General features: G+C 43.6%; 3 protein-coding genes across 3 annotated transcripts in view; 1 reads left to right on the top strand and 2 right to left on the bottom strand.

Annotated features, from left to right (window-relative positions):
• LOC146968644 (uncharacterized) overlaps positions 1-15,207 on the bottom strand; it is a 161,376-nt gene that overhangs the window by 60,881 nt on the left and 85,288 nt on the right. The gene's annotated exons all lie outside the window — the stretch shown is intronic.
• LOC146968649 (uncharacterized) lies at positions 739-1,469 on the top strand. The gene is made up of 3 exons (XM_085759294.1): positions 739-791; positions 877-1,252; positions 1,295-1,469. The coding sequence occupies exons 1-3, from the start codon at positions 743-745 to the stop codon at positions 1,467-1,469; spliced, it is 600 nt and encodes a 199-aa protein (XP_085615420.1). The 5' UTR covers positions 739-742.
• On the bottom strand, positions 2,812-7,605 carry LOC146968648 (uncharacterized). The gene is made up of 4 exons (XM_085759293.1): positions 7,582-7,605; positions 6,415-6,805; positions 6,008-6,160; positions 2,812-2,822 (listed from the first exon to the last, which is right to left on the bottom strand). The coding sequence occupies exons 1-4, from the start codon at positions 7,603-7,605 to the stop codon at positions 2,812-2,814; spliced, it is 579 nt and encodes a 192-aa protein (XP_085615419.1).

The following is a 15,207-nucleotide window of genomic DNA, read 5'->3' as shown; positions in this document are numbered from 1 at the left end:
AAACTGTTACTCATCACAAATAAAGTTCCTATCCAAATGGTGAAAGACCTCTGACCAATCCCTTAACCTTTAGGCTAAGAAAACACCACGAAGAGCTTAAAGCAGAAGTAAGTGGTCCGGTCGTTTTCGCTAATGCTGCGTTCCAGGCAGGCTTTTGAAATCGTAAATTACAGCTTCAAGTCACAACTTACGACTTTGTAGCGTTCCAGGCAACCCACTCGTGTTTTTCCGACCTGTTTTACCGGTGAAAGTCACTATAACGGCCACTCGTAACTTCCGACCGGTGAACTCGTACCAGATCGAACTGGTACCACTTCACGGTCGGAAAAATACGAGTTTCCTTGAACGCACCATAACAGTCCTCGTCCCTACGTCGCCACATTCACGGCGTCCCTTGGCTGCACACACAGCCCTGCATGCCGTTCTCTCTCCTCATTGGATAAAAACTGTAGGATACGATAAATGTTTTCTCCTCGGCTCAGAGCAGAGCAGAGGGACTGACAGACCTGTGTTTCAGACCAAACACTCTATGTAAGTGATTGCTGTCGGAAGATATAACTATTTAAGACTTATATTAACACAAATATATCACTTACTTCTGCTTTAAGATAATTCAAGATATTAAAGCAAAAAAAGTTCAGGTGGATATTATACTACATCTACATTATAATGATAATTATAGTGTTGACATTATGTATAGAACAGATGTTGATGTGTTGTTGTCTCCTGTGACAGGGAGAAGATGATGTGCTGCTTCCTGCTGCTCCTCACACTGACCTCCTGTGTCTGTGGTGAGTTTACTCCTTAACTTTATTCTCTACAAACTGATACAAGTCCTCAGTTAGTCTGCTCCTCACTTTCCCTCTGTCTCCTCAGAACCAACATTTGTAGTGAAGGTGACACAGAGCTCCTATCAGGCAGAGGAGAACCACAACATCACACTGGAGTGGACCTTCACCACCACTCAGGGTTCAACAGACAAACTCAGTGTCTACTGTGAAGTGTTCACTGATTATCATTGGGGCCCAAAATTCCTGTATCATCTATTTGATGGTGTTGAGGACTCAGACTCGGATCAACCGTTTTCAGGACGAGTCCAGTGTGACAGAGACGTCCTCAGAGAAGGACGAGTCAGACTTCATGTGTCCAGACTCAGGACTGAAGACTCAGGATGGTACCAGTGTCGGGTCCTCACTGAGTATGGGAGTGGCTTTGATGACTGTCAACTGAAAGTGGCTGGTAGGTTGATTCAGTTCAGCTACAGACCAAGACCAGAGAGACCAGGACCAGAGAGACCAGAGCCAGAGAGACCAGAACCAGAGAGATCAAAAACAGAGACATCAGGACCAGAGAGACCAGGACCAGAGAGTCGGGGAAGAATTGGCCTCTATGTCGCTCTGGGACTGACAGCAACATTAACAACAGCTCTACTGGTCAAACTCTGCTGCTGTCAGTCTTTGTTTCACTAAATCCACTCGTACTATCCTACTTGACTAAAAAAAAGCTCAGTTCAGTGGTGTAAAGGTCAAAGTCCTGAACTAGAGGACAACTGCACTTTATTATGATTATTTTCTGACTCATGTACTGTCAGTCACATTAGATGAACATTTTTGTTTTATTTGATGTGAAAAATCTAATCTTGTACTAAAACCTCATTATATTTGAAGAGTTCATTTGCAAAAGCAGATAAGTGCCATTTTGAAAAAAAATTAGCTGAGGCTTTGTAATTATTCTTTGCATAGTGTTGTTTTCAATAAAACTTTACTTTTTTGAGATATGTCTGTTTTGTTACATATCAAAGTCACTCAACTTTGGTTTGACTGATATCACCTTATGAAAATAAAAAATGAAGATTCTAGAATTAAATATTATAGAGTTATCTGCTTTTGCAAATGAACTCTTCATTTGTAGCTGAAACGTCCACACACTGTCCAGTCTCTGAGCCTCTGTCTCTTTGGTCTCATCCAGCAGCTTTGTACATTATTGTTTTCATTATTATTTATTGTTTATAATGTGAATGTGCTGTAAATAAAAGTCTGTTTCTACCAGAGTGAAGTTTTTGTGACTCTTGTGTGTGTCAGAATCTTAATGTCAGAGACTCAGAAGTTTCCAGGATTGTGGCGCTGTGGAGATTTACATCCACAATAAAATGAAAACAATCAAACAACAACAACAACAACCAGACAAAGCTTTGTGCTGCCTTTGGGTGCTCGGTTCAGACTGTGAGACATTCAGGTGCCTGCATCAGGACTGTCAGTGGTTCAGACCAGATGTATCATAAACTCTGGAGCTGTGACCACATGAAGGTTTGGCTGCTCATCTCCACTGAAGTCACTGGACTTGTTGTTAGTGGTTTCCTCCACTAGGTGGCGCTGACGCTATGTCACACTTCATCGTGAAACTACAACTTCTTCTAAACTGGTTTCCTCATGAAGGAGGCTCCAGATAAAAATACAAACACAACCGTGAGTTCATGAGTCAGCAACGATCTGTCTGTGATGACGTCACTTCATCTTCAGCAGTGAAATTTGTAGTTGAGACAGAAACGTGGTGTAAACTCTATCAGAGCTGACATCATGGTTTAGTGACTGTGCAGAACTGATGTTAGAGTTTGGACTTTTCCTTGAAGTTCTCCAGAAACCAGAGAGAAACTCTGACACCAACAGAAGGAGACATCAGGACTCTGAAACTGTCCCAGTGTGTTAGGACTATTTTTTGGTTCCCTGTTATGTACATGTGGTGAGAAACCTCATTTATTAATTCCTCTCCACTACAATTTGAGCAATTCCTGATCAAAGTACAAAGTTTCTGTCAGTACGAGTCTGCACAGGCAGAAAAGTTGAAGCTTCAGTTCAGGATTTTATGTCTGAAACTATCACAGAAGAGACTGAAAGTAAAGTGTAGAGTTGATGTTGGTGTTGCTGGATAAAGTTCTGCAAAGGCATAATACAAAAGTGTCATCATCATATAACCTGACAAGCCAGACTATATCATTAAAATGTATAGTCTGGCAACGACCGGTAGACTTCGGCTCAATCCAGGGGGCGGGATGAAGGCTGTCTTTCAAACTGCCTCTGTATGCAATATAATCAGAGCAAAGAGCAGGATGACGTTAGCCTGACAAGCCAATTAAAATGTAAGTCGTCATCGCGTTAAGCCCGCCCAATGACTCTCTAAACAGATAGAGCGCTGTGATTGGTGAACACAATTGGTGTTCGAGACTCAAAAAGTTCCTATGGCTCGTTTCTAGACCCACCTACGGAGCAAATATTTTTGCTGCCGCTCGGGTGCGTCTAGATTTCTAGGCTAATCATCATATTTATTCTGATGTGATTTAGAAACATTAGAGTAGAGTAGAGAATACTTTATTCATCCCTAGGAGGGAAATTCAAATTAGTCCAGTAGCTCACACGACAATGACACAAAAAAGAAAGAAAGATGGAGCAGGACCACCAGATGGAGCAGGACTGCCGGATGGAGCAGGACCTCCGGATGGAGCAGGACCACCAGGTGGAGCAGGACTGCCGGATGGAGCAGGACCGCCGGATGGAGCAGGACCACCAGGTGGAGCAGGACCACTGGATGGAGCAGGACCACCGGATGGAGCAGGACCTCCGGATGGAGCAGGACCTCCGGATGGAGCAGGACCTCCGGATGGAGCAGGACCACCAGGTGGAGCAAGACCACCGGATGGAGCAGGACCACCGGATGGAGCAGGACCTCCGGATGGAGCAGGACCACCAGGTGGAGCAGGACCACTGGATGGAGCAGGACCGCCGGATGGAGCAGGACCACCAGGTGGAGCAGGACTGCCGGATGGAGCAGGACCGCCGGATGGAGCAGGACCACCGGATGAAGCAGGACGGCCGGATGGAGCAGGACTGCCGGATGGAGCAGGACCGCCAGGTGGAGCAGGACCGCCCGATGGAGCAGGACCGCCGGATGGAGCAGGACCGCCGGATGGAGCAGGACCGCCGGATGGAGCAGGACTGCCGGATGGAGCAGGACCGCCAGGTGGAGCAGGACCACCGGATGGAGCAGGACCTCCGGATGGAGCAGGACCTCCGGATGGAGCAGGACCACCGGATGGAGCAGGACCTCCGGATGGAGCAGGACCTCCGGATGGAGCAGGACCACCAGGTGGAGCAGGACCACTGGATGGAGCAGGACCACCAGGTGGAGCAGGATCACTGGATGGAGCAGGACCGCCGGATGGAGCAGGACCTCCGGATGGAGCAGGACCGCAGGTGGAGCAGGACCACCGGATGGAGCAGGACCACCGGATGGAGCAGGACCACCGGATGGAGCAGGACCTCCGGATGGAGCAGGACCACCAGGTGGAGCAGGACCACTGGATGGAGCAGGACCACCAGGTGGAGCAGGACTGCCGGCCAGGAGCAGGGCCTCCAGATGGAGCAGGACCGCCAGGTGGAGCAGGACCTCTGGATGGAGCAGGACCGCTAGGTGGAGCAGGACCGCCGGATGGAGCAGGACCGCCGGGTGGAGCAGGACCACCGGGTGGAGCAGGACCATCGGGTGGAGCAGGACCGCCGGGTGTAGCAGGACCGCCGGGTGTAGCAGGACCGCCGGGTGTAGCAGGGCCGCTGGATGGAGCAGGACCGCCGGGTGTAGCAGGACCGCCGGGTGTAGCAGGGCCGCCGGATGGAGCAGGACCGATGGTAAAGTGGATGATCCAGGCCGTCCAGAATGGCCTCCTCCATCCTCAGAGCTCATCTCTCCACCAAACCCCCCATTGAGTCCATCAGGGAAACATGACTGAAGTCTGTCGTCATTAAAGGTGCCTCAGGATGTTTAGTCTGTATCCTAGCAACAACTTCATGGAGAACATGACATAACATCATTTTAGTCTGAATATCGTAGACTCAGGAGGTATAAACTGTTCACTTCCAACAATAAACTTTATTAATACTATTTGAAGTGGCAATCTAACTACAAAAAAGCCACTTGAGGGAATCTGAAGGCGTTTTCAACTCATGATGGTGTGTCAAAAATGAGGTCCTCCATTGGCAATAAGTTTAACACTTTATTAACTTTACATCTTTAAAAAACACCTACAAAAGGCCAGGTGCTAAATAGACTTAAAAATGAGCTCATACAAAAATGCTAAGACGGTGATACAAAACTCATTCAGCCCTCTCACACACACAGACACGGTTGAAAAACTATGTGGCTTCCCTGATCCTGATTCCCTGACACTACTGAGCTGTGTCTCCCTCATCTAACCTTTGTCTGCCTGATTAACCACCTAAGCCCACAGGTGTGCAGGTAACCCATAGCAACCATAGTGCCTCACCACTGACACAACCACATTCATTCACACACACACACACACACAGACAGATACAAATTGGCTGCAACACAATTAAAACAAGTACAACAGAAGCTTTATGAAGTGTGGTATATAAAAAAGGTATTATTTCAGTTTACATCAACACTGTTACTGAATAGAACAAGTCGGTAAATGTAGAACATTAAGTTACGTGTTAATGTTACCTTACAGAAAAGAAGAGAAATGTTAATGCTACTTTGGCTAAAAATTGTTCATACGGAAAAGTAGTATTTCTATGAGTAACAGGGGAGATGCAGTGTTTACAGACACAGGCAATAACGGTAATACTGAGACTCTAGTGAGTGGCGCTGTAAGATTGTGATAGCGGATTAAAACGATGTAGAGAAGCAGGAAGAAGAGATTTACAATCTCTTTAATTACATTAAATAATAGAAAAATAATATTAATGAAATTGTGCAAATCTGTTTGACATGCCTTGAAATTACGTGAAAAGATAAGACAAGATATTTTTTAAATAAAATGTTAATGTTATTTACTCTGACACCTAAACAGTACATTATTTAAGACAGACAGTCCTGGTTTCTGTCTCTTGGTTCTTTGACTCAGGTTCTGTTGATACGACAGAGGACGGTGGTTCAGACAGAGTCCACTGGGGAGCCGGGGTGACATTTTCTATTAATTGATAGTGGACAATACAACAGCGCAGACAGGGAACCAGCAGAAGTAGTGCTGCTGCTGCTGCTGCTGTCATTTCAACATTGTACCAGACATTTCTCCAACTCTCTGGTCCTGGTCTCTCTGATCCTGGTCTCTCTGGTTCTGGTTCTGGTTCTGGTTCAGCAACAGCTTCTGTAAAAGACATAAAAACACTTGTTGGTCCTTCAGGTCCAAAGTTCAGATGTGGACTGTTTGTGTTTGAAGCTCCTGATGTTTGTTTCCATGTGCAGTTTATTCTATGTTGTGTTCATTAATGACAGTCTTAGTAAATAATCTAGAGCTGAGCAGACAAACTCCAACAGGTCTAGTTCAGCAGCAGAATCTGTACAACACTGGTGGTAACCTCCATCACCAGAGCTTCTACTGACTCTACTGAATCAACTCACCAGTGACGTTCAGTCGACATTCATCAGAGCTCCTCCCATACTCAGTGAGAACCTGACACCAGTAAAGTCCTGAGTCTTCAGTCCTGAGTCTGGACACATGAAGTCTGACTCGTCCTTCTCTGAGGACGTCTCTGTCACACTGGACTCGTCCTGAAAACTGTTTATCATGAGACTCTGAGACCTCATCACCCTCATGTAGATGATACAGGACTAATGGTTTTTCATCAGTGAAGAGTTGACAGAAGACAACGTTGGGCTCTGCTGAACCCTGAGTGTTGGTGAAGGTCCACTCCAGTGTGATGTTGTGGTTCTCCTCTGCCTGATAGGAGCTCTGTGTCACCTTCACTACAAATGTTGGTTCTGAGGAGACAGAGGGAAAGTGAGGAGCAGACTAACTGAGGACTTGTATCAGTTTGTAGAGAATAAAGTGAAGGAGTAAACTCACCACAGACACAGGAGGTCAGTGTGAGGAGCAGCAGGAAGCAGCACATCATCTTCTCCCTGTCACAGGAGACAACAACACATCAACAACTACATCTACACTCACTTCTTCCAGTCAGGACCAGGCTGCTTCATCTTTACAGTCTAGTGCAGGAATATGTTTCTGCCACAAGGTGGCGCCACATCAGCTGATCACAAATAAACATCAGACTGACCTGAACTGATTGAATTTGGTGTGTAATTCATCTACAAGTCCAGTCATTTTATCAGCTTCACAAACTGAACACATAGAGGACACTTTGGACCTTATTTCTGTTTTTAAAAAATACAAGGAGGGGGAGGAAACGTCATGAGGAAATAGGCTGCAGTTCATTTTTTAAAAAGTATGAGCAAATCATGTTCTGGTGCAGCAGTGCAAAAGTTAGTTTAGAGCTTTGTCATTAAACCTGTAATAATAAATAATGCCCTCCACTCTTACGCACAACTTCAAGACACTCAGCTTCAACAGGAAGCTCACTGTAAACCACATGGGAGGTGGAGCTGTATCATGTACCCTTTTGCCCCCCTCCCCCTTATATTTCCTCGAACTGCTCAGACATGTTTTCATCCACAATGAACCTCGAAGAATCAGATCAGAGCATTGACACAACATCCACAGGTCGTAATGAACCAGCCCACTGTGATCATGTTGTGTCCATTGAAGTGATCATCTCAGAGCTCACTGACCAGTCCATCACCTGTCCCCAACATGAGACTATTAGTATTGACTATTATTAGTTCACTCTGAACCAATCATTCATGAAGCCACTGGAGACTAAATGTGTAGAAAAACACCTGAAGACACTTCAAATGAAGCTTCAACACTTTGATCTTCACAGGAGGAAACAGATTGAAAAGAGCAAACAGACTGAAGATGAACTCTGCTGGAGAGAAAACTACAGGAACAAACTTCTTACCTGGAGTGACTGAAGCACAGGAGAGATGATGAAGATGGAGAGGCTTCATGTGAGTCTGAAAATGGCAGCAGTACACAAGCAGAAAAGAGAAGGCGGCTGCAGCGTGTAAGAGGATGAATACGAAAATGGGTCAGAGCCGATCGGAGATCTCTTTGACTGCTCACTCTCACCTCCCACTTCCTATAGTGTTTCTCACTCTGTAACTCGTCCTCTTTGATGACTCAGCTGCCTCATAACAGAGGTTTCAATGAGGCAAAGTTGTCCTCTGTGTTTAGGACCGATATGCAGACACCTGATAATTATCAGAGTTATATTTTCATGTGAGGTTGCTTGTTTCACTTTAGTATTTATTGTTTAGCATCCTTTTTTTTTATCATGCGTTATTCAACCTATACTTTCACTTACTGCCATGAATATATTTTTCTTGCACCACTGCAATGCATTGTCGATCTGTGGTATTACTGTAGCACATGTAGAGTTTGTCCAGCAGGTGTCACTGTGCTGCTTCACACCTCCGTTGGGAGATGAACAACAACCCTGCAGCATCAACACAGAGCAGCGTCCATGTTTTCTGCTGTGGAGCTCCAGGTTGTTGACAGACTTCCTAGTCAGTCACTGACTGTTGTGATTGGTCGGTGCCTCTGTGCTCCAAAGACAAACACCTGTCTCCATTAGAAACCAGCAGCCAGTGTTGAGGGGAGGAACTCATTCAGCTCAACACAACACTCAACCTCAACATCACACTGAACAAACCTCATCACTTTGGTTTCGAGAACCGAATACTTATTGTAACTTATTGATCCTATTGTAACGTATTGATCCAGTACTGTAACGTATTGATCCAGTACTGTAACTTATTGATCCAGTACTGTAACTTATTGATCCAGTACTGTAACTTATTGATTCAGTACTGTAACTTATTGATCCAGTACTGTAACTTATTGATCCAGTACTGTAACTTATTGATCCAGTACTGTAAGTGTCCTCTTCTTGATCCAGTTGTACGTTACACCTGAACCAGACAACAAGGTGTCAACAACAATCCTTCAGTGTGAAGGACAGAGACACTGGACAAAGACATGTGATTTTTGACCCCAGGAAGAATAGCTGCTGTCTTGTACAGCAGTTAATGGGGATCTAATAAAACAAACAAACAAACAAACAAACAAACAAACAAACAAACAAACAAACAAACAAACAAACAAACAAGTGAGTCTTCATCATCAAGTTGAAGCGTCCACAGCTCAGCTCAGTGAGACATGAACCAGCAGCAGCTGCTGCTCACTGAAGTCAACCAGGGAACAAACCTGGTACAGCTGCTTCTTCACACACACAGAAATGTTCTATCAGCCTCAGTGTGTTGCTGTAGACTCATTAAACACTGGTTAATACTAAAACTACTAAACTAAACTATCACAGTCAGTGAATGACTGTAGGACAAACTGTTTGGTTAAACCTTCAACTTCAACTTCAACTTCATTGTCCCCAGAGGGAAATTTACATTGCAGGCAGGTAAAACATAAAACACAGGAAGCACATTCACACAGTGATCTACATTCAACAGTGACTGCAGGACGAGTTTCAGAGCAGACGACTGAGTCATAGTCATTACATGTTACAGCACGTTGCGCAACCTCTAAATAAACAAGGAAGATGACTTGCCCTTCAAGGGAGAGTCCAGTTGCTTTACAAGAGTTTTACCCACATTAAAGTCATTGTTGCTGTTCAAGTCAATTAAAAGATCAGGATCCAGCTCCAGAGAGTCACTAATTAATTAACGTTATTAAAGACATTTCAATGAGTTTGTTACCAGATAAAACCTTCAAAGTATTGAGCAGTGAATCTGACCTCATGAAGATTTTCTACTTGTTTTTTTATTGACAGAACTTTTTCTCTGTTGTTTTCTTGTCGTTGTAAAGCAGCTTGTGAGTAGAAACATGATGTTTTTGGGTAGCACTACATAATACGGCCCGCGACTTACAGCGTACCTACCGCTCTCTTGCCGCGTAGGTTGCCGCTTATTTCACACAAGTACTGAGTAACTGCAGCTCACTTTCCCCCCTGTTTCCCCCGTGCATTTACAGTGTAACTAGGCTGCGTCTTAGCGCGTAACTTACATCCTGCTTCACACCAACTTCCACAGAAGTACAGGGTAACTCTCGCTGTTTTACAGTTTAACTAGGCTGCGTCTTGGCACGTAACTCCTGTCCTACTTTACACCAAATTACACAGTAACTCTCGCTCACTCCGCCACTAATTACCCCGCATTTTACAGTATAACTAGGCTGTCTTAGAGCGTAACTCCCGTACAATTACGTCCTACTTTCCCCGGACTTACAGTGTAACTCCTGCCAGGTACATTAGAAATTAAATAGTCTACTGTACAATATGAGCACAGTTGCAATCCATGTTTTCCAAAAGTGTCAGCAGCGACATTTCACCTCTATTTCAGAGATTTATTATTCATTATTTAATTGTATGGTTTGGAATAGGTGAGAAATGGGTATAGAGTGTGGACATTTTCCAATACAGTAACAGGCTGGCTGGTAGCAAACTTACCTCTCTAAAATGCACATCTATGAAAGTCTAGTTCTGTCATCCAAGGGCAAAACACAAACTATACAGTAATACATCCACAATAATGAGTCATTCGGAGAGTTAGAAATGTTTTTATTATTTATTAACCAGAAAACACATGACACATCCACATCCATGATCATTCATAAACTTTAAGTACAGTAAGTACCCTACTGTAAGTGAGCACTGTTACCCCTCCTTAGTCTGCACCTACACTGTAGCTGTCATGCACCTACACACTACTTGTCTTAGAGTTACCCAGTAAGTAGAGGGTAACGGGCTGTATTATAAAGTAATGGCTGTTACTCCCTCCTTAGTCTGCACCTATACAGTAGCTGTCATGCACCTACACACTACTTGTCTTAGAGTTACCCAGTAAGTAGAGGGTAACGGGCTGTATTATAAAGTAATGGCTGTTACTCCCTCCTTACGCTGCACCTATACAGTAGCTGTCATGCACCTACACACTACTTGTCTTAGAGTTACCCAGTAAGTAGAGGGTAACGGGCTGTATTATAAAGTAATGGCTGTTACTCCCTCCTTAGTCTGCACCTATACAGTAGCTGTCATGCACCTACACACTACTTGTCTTAGAGTTACCCAGTAAGTAGAGGGTAACGGGCTGTATTATAAAGTAATGGCTGTTACTCCCTCCTTAGTCTGCACCTATACAGTAGCTGTCATGCACCTACACACTACTTGTCTTAGAGTTACCCAGTAAGTAGAGGGTAACGGGCTGTATTATAAAGTAATGGCTGTTACTCCCTCCTTAGTCTGCACCTATACAGTAGCTGTCATGCACCTACACACTACTTGTCTTAGAGTTACCCAGTAAGTAGAGGGTAACGGGCTGTATTATAAAGTAATGGCTGTTACTCCCTCCTTAGTCTGCACCTATACAGTAGCTGTCATGCACCTACACACTACTTGTCTTAGAGTTACCCAGTAAGTAGAGGGTAACGGGCTGTATTATAAAGTAATGGCTGTTACTCCCTCCTTAGTCTGCACCTATACAGTAGCTGTCATGCACCTACACACTACTTGTCTTAGAGTTACCCAGTAAGTAGAGGGTAACGGGCTGTATTATAAAGTAATGGCTGTTACTCCCTCCTTACGCTGCACCTACACAGTAGCTGTCATGCACCTACACTGTACTTGTCTTAGAGTTACCCAGTAACTAGAGGGTAACGGGCTGTATTATAAAGTATTCTTTGTTATTCCCTCCTTAGAGTGCAAATACACTGTAATTGTCCTGCAACTACAATGTAGTTGTCCTGGAGTTACCCAGTAACTACAAGGTAGCGGGCTGTATTATAAAGTATTCTTTGTTATTCCCTCCTTAGTGTGCAAATACACTGTAATTGTCCTGCAACTACACTCTAGTTGTCCTGGAGTTACCCAGTACCTTCTACTACAGCTGTAACTACTGTCTAAGTAGAACCAGTAAGTTAGAACACAGTTTGTTTCACGAGATAACATCATCTGAAAGTACAGTAATACAAAGACAAAACTAACTGAAGTGTCCCTGACATCATAAAATAACAGATTTCTACTGGCTTTTGTTATTTACATTAAAGTTCAGTTTTGTTCCTTCTGTTATAAACTGTTTCATTTAGTTTTGATCCATCTGTCTGGTCCTTCTAGGTCTAAAATAGTCAGTCAAGTCAGTTTCATTTGACAAAATGTACTTTCTAAGTTAGAAGAGTCAAGTTGAAAAGATTGTTGCGATACTACTATCACACCGGAGTGTGACACTCAGTAATGGAGAATGGATGGGCTCCTCCATAAAAGGTGATCTTGATCTTGATCCAGCTCCTTGGGTCAAGGCAGAGATCAGGGTCATGGGTGGCGTGCCATCTCCCTCGTCAGGTACCATTCTCATGGCATCTCAAAAACCTCACCTGTGTAGAAACATAATTATATATTGTATCATCAACTTCATCACATAAATGCATCACTGTAAAACAAAGTGAGAAAATTAATAACTTTGAACGGTACAGTTTTTCTCATCATGGAATACTTAATCCCGGTTTTACCTTTCACATCATAAATCATTAGCCTTTTAAACCATAACTTGTGATTTTTTAGCATATTAATCAATTACAAATTATACATATTTTTTTCTTTAACTATTGAGTAAATATTTTAACCATTTAAAAATCTTCAATTTTACAAAATCAATGCTATGACCATACTGTTTCACAACTGTAGGCTGCACCAGTACATTATTGTTAAGTTACTCTTGACTGTATTCATCATACCAGTCATTACCAACAGTAACGTTAGCTAATGGAGCTAATGTGGACAGTACTAACACAAATACAGTTCCCGGTTAGCGTGGTGCAGGGGAAAACACACACTATTAACTTTAGCACAAGCTAACATTGCTAGCTGCGTTAGCATAGCTACTTAACTCACCAAGAGGTTGATAACGCGGTCAAACTGCCGTCGCACAGGTCCTCGGTTCATCCCTCTCGTCTCCCGGGGTGTTTGCTCTGTGTTTATATCAACATATCACATCGTAGACATTGCATAATTTCCCTCATTTCTCCACTTCGTCTCCTCCTGTCGTCCCTGCGGCGGTGTCAACAAGCTCCGTCCTCGCTGTGAGGTGGGACTTTCTACCTTCTCAACAGGCAACCAATGGCAAGTGAGCAGCTTCTGGTCTGACCAATGACAGATGGTCAAAGGTGAGTGACTGTGATTGACAACTTATTTCATCCTATTTGACTACCACAGTCTCTCAGATTTGACCATCTGTCATTGGTCAGACCAGAAGCTGCTCACTTGCCATTGGTTGCCTGTTGAGAAGGTAGAAAGTCCCACCTCACAGCGAGGACGGAGCTTGTTGACACAGCCAGGGACGACAGGAGGAGACGAAGTGGAGAAATGAGGGGAATTATGCAATGTCTACGATGTGATATGTTGATATAAACACAGAGCAAACACCCCGGGAGACGAGAGGGATGAACCGAGGACCTGTGCGACGGCAGTTTGACCGCGTTATCAACCTCTTGGTGAGTTAAGTAGCTATGCTAACGCAGCTAGCAATGTTAGCTTGTGCTAAAGTTAATAGTGTGTGTTTTCCCCTGCACCACGCTCCTGCTATGGCCAGGCAAAGACCCGCCTTACTAGGCCTCTGATTGGCTTATCACGATGCCCTCGACTCTGACGGTTAGGTTTAGGCAAAGACGGTTGGTTTAGGCGTGTGAAGGGAGTGGTTAAGGTTAGGGTAAGATGCAGGGATAGGCTTAGCCTTGCAGAGGCAGCCAATCAGAGGTGGAGTAAGGCGGGTCTTGGCGCGGCCATAGGTGGCCATAGTAGGAAAAAAAATATCGCAACCGGGAACTGTATTTGTGTTAGTACTGTACACATTAGCTCCATTAGCTAACGTTACTGTTGGTCATTATGATGAATACAGTCAAGAGTAACAATAATGTACTGGTGCAGCCTACAGTTGTGAAACAGTATGGTCATAGCATTGATTTTGTAAAATTGAAGATTTTTAAATGGTTAAAATATTTACTCAATAGTTAAAGAAAAAAATATGTATAATTTGTAATTGATTAATATGCTTAAAAATCACAAGTTATGGTTTAAAAGGCTAATGATTTATGATGTGAAAGGTAAAACCGGGATTAAGTATTCCATGATGAGAAAAACTGTACCGTTCAAAGTTATTAATTTTCTCACTTTGTTTTACAGTGATGCATTTATGTGATGAAGTTGATGATACAATATATAATTATGTTTCTACACAGGTGAGGTTTTTGAGATGCCATGAAAATGGTACCTGACGAGGGAGATGGCACGCCACCCATGACCCTGATCTCTGCCTTGACCCAAGGAGCTGGATCAAGATCAAGATCACCTTTTATGGAGGAGCCCATCCATTCTCCATTACTGAGTGTCACACTCCGGTGTGATAGTAGTATCACAACGATCATTTCAACTTGACTCTTCTAACTTAGAAAGTACATTTTGTCAAATGAAACTGACTTGACTGACTATTTTAGACCTAGAAGGACCAGACAGATGGATCAAAACTAAATGAAACAGTTTATAACAGAAGGAACAAAACTGAACTTTAATGTAAATAACAAAAGCCAGTAGAAATCTGTTATTTTATGATGTCAGGGACACTTCAGTTAGTTTTGTCTTTGTATTACTGTACTTTCAGATGATGTTATCTCGTGAAACAAACTGTGTTCTAACTTACTGGTTCTACTTAGACAGTAGTTACAGCTGTAGTAGAAGGTACTGGGTAACTCCAGGACAACTAGAGTGTAGTTGCAGGACAATTACAGTGTATTTGCACACTAAGGAGGGAATAACAAAGAATACTTTATAATACAGCCCGCTACTTTGTAGGTACTGGGTAACTCCGGGACAACTACATTGTAGTTGCAGGACAATTACAGTGTATTTGCACTCTAAGGAGGGAATAACAAAGAATACTTTATAATACAGCCCGTTACCCTCTACTTACTGGGTAACTCTAAGACAAGTACAGTGTAGGTGCATGACAGCTACTGTATAGGTGCAGACTAAGGAGGGAGTAACAGCCATTACTTTATAATACAGCCCGTTACCCTCTACTTACTGGGTAACTCTAAGACAAGTAGTGTGTAGGTGCATGACAGCTACTGTATAGGTGCAGACTAAGGAGGGAGTAACAGCCATTACTTTATAATACAGCCCGTTACCCTCTACTTACTGGGTAACTCTAAGACAAGTAGTGTGTAGGTGCATGACAGCTACTGTATAGGTGCAGCGTAAGGAGGGAGTAACAGCCATTACTTTATAATACAGCCCGTTA

The sequence above is a fragment of the Trachurus japonicus genome, chromosome 18 (genome assembly GCF_045865225.1).
Source record: "Trachurus japonicus isolate A0001 chromosome 18, Traja_1.0".
NCBI lineage: Eukaryota > Metazoa > Chordata > Actinopteri > Carangiformes > Carangidae > Trachurus > Trachurus japonicus.
This window is presented reverse-complemented; position numbering and strand designations above follow the sequence as displayed.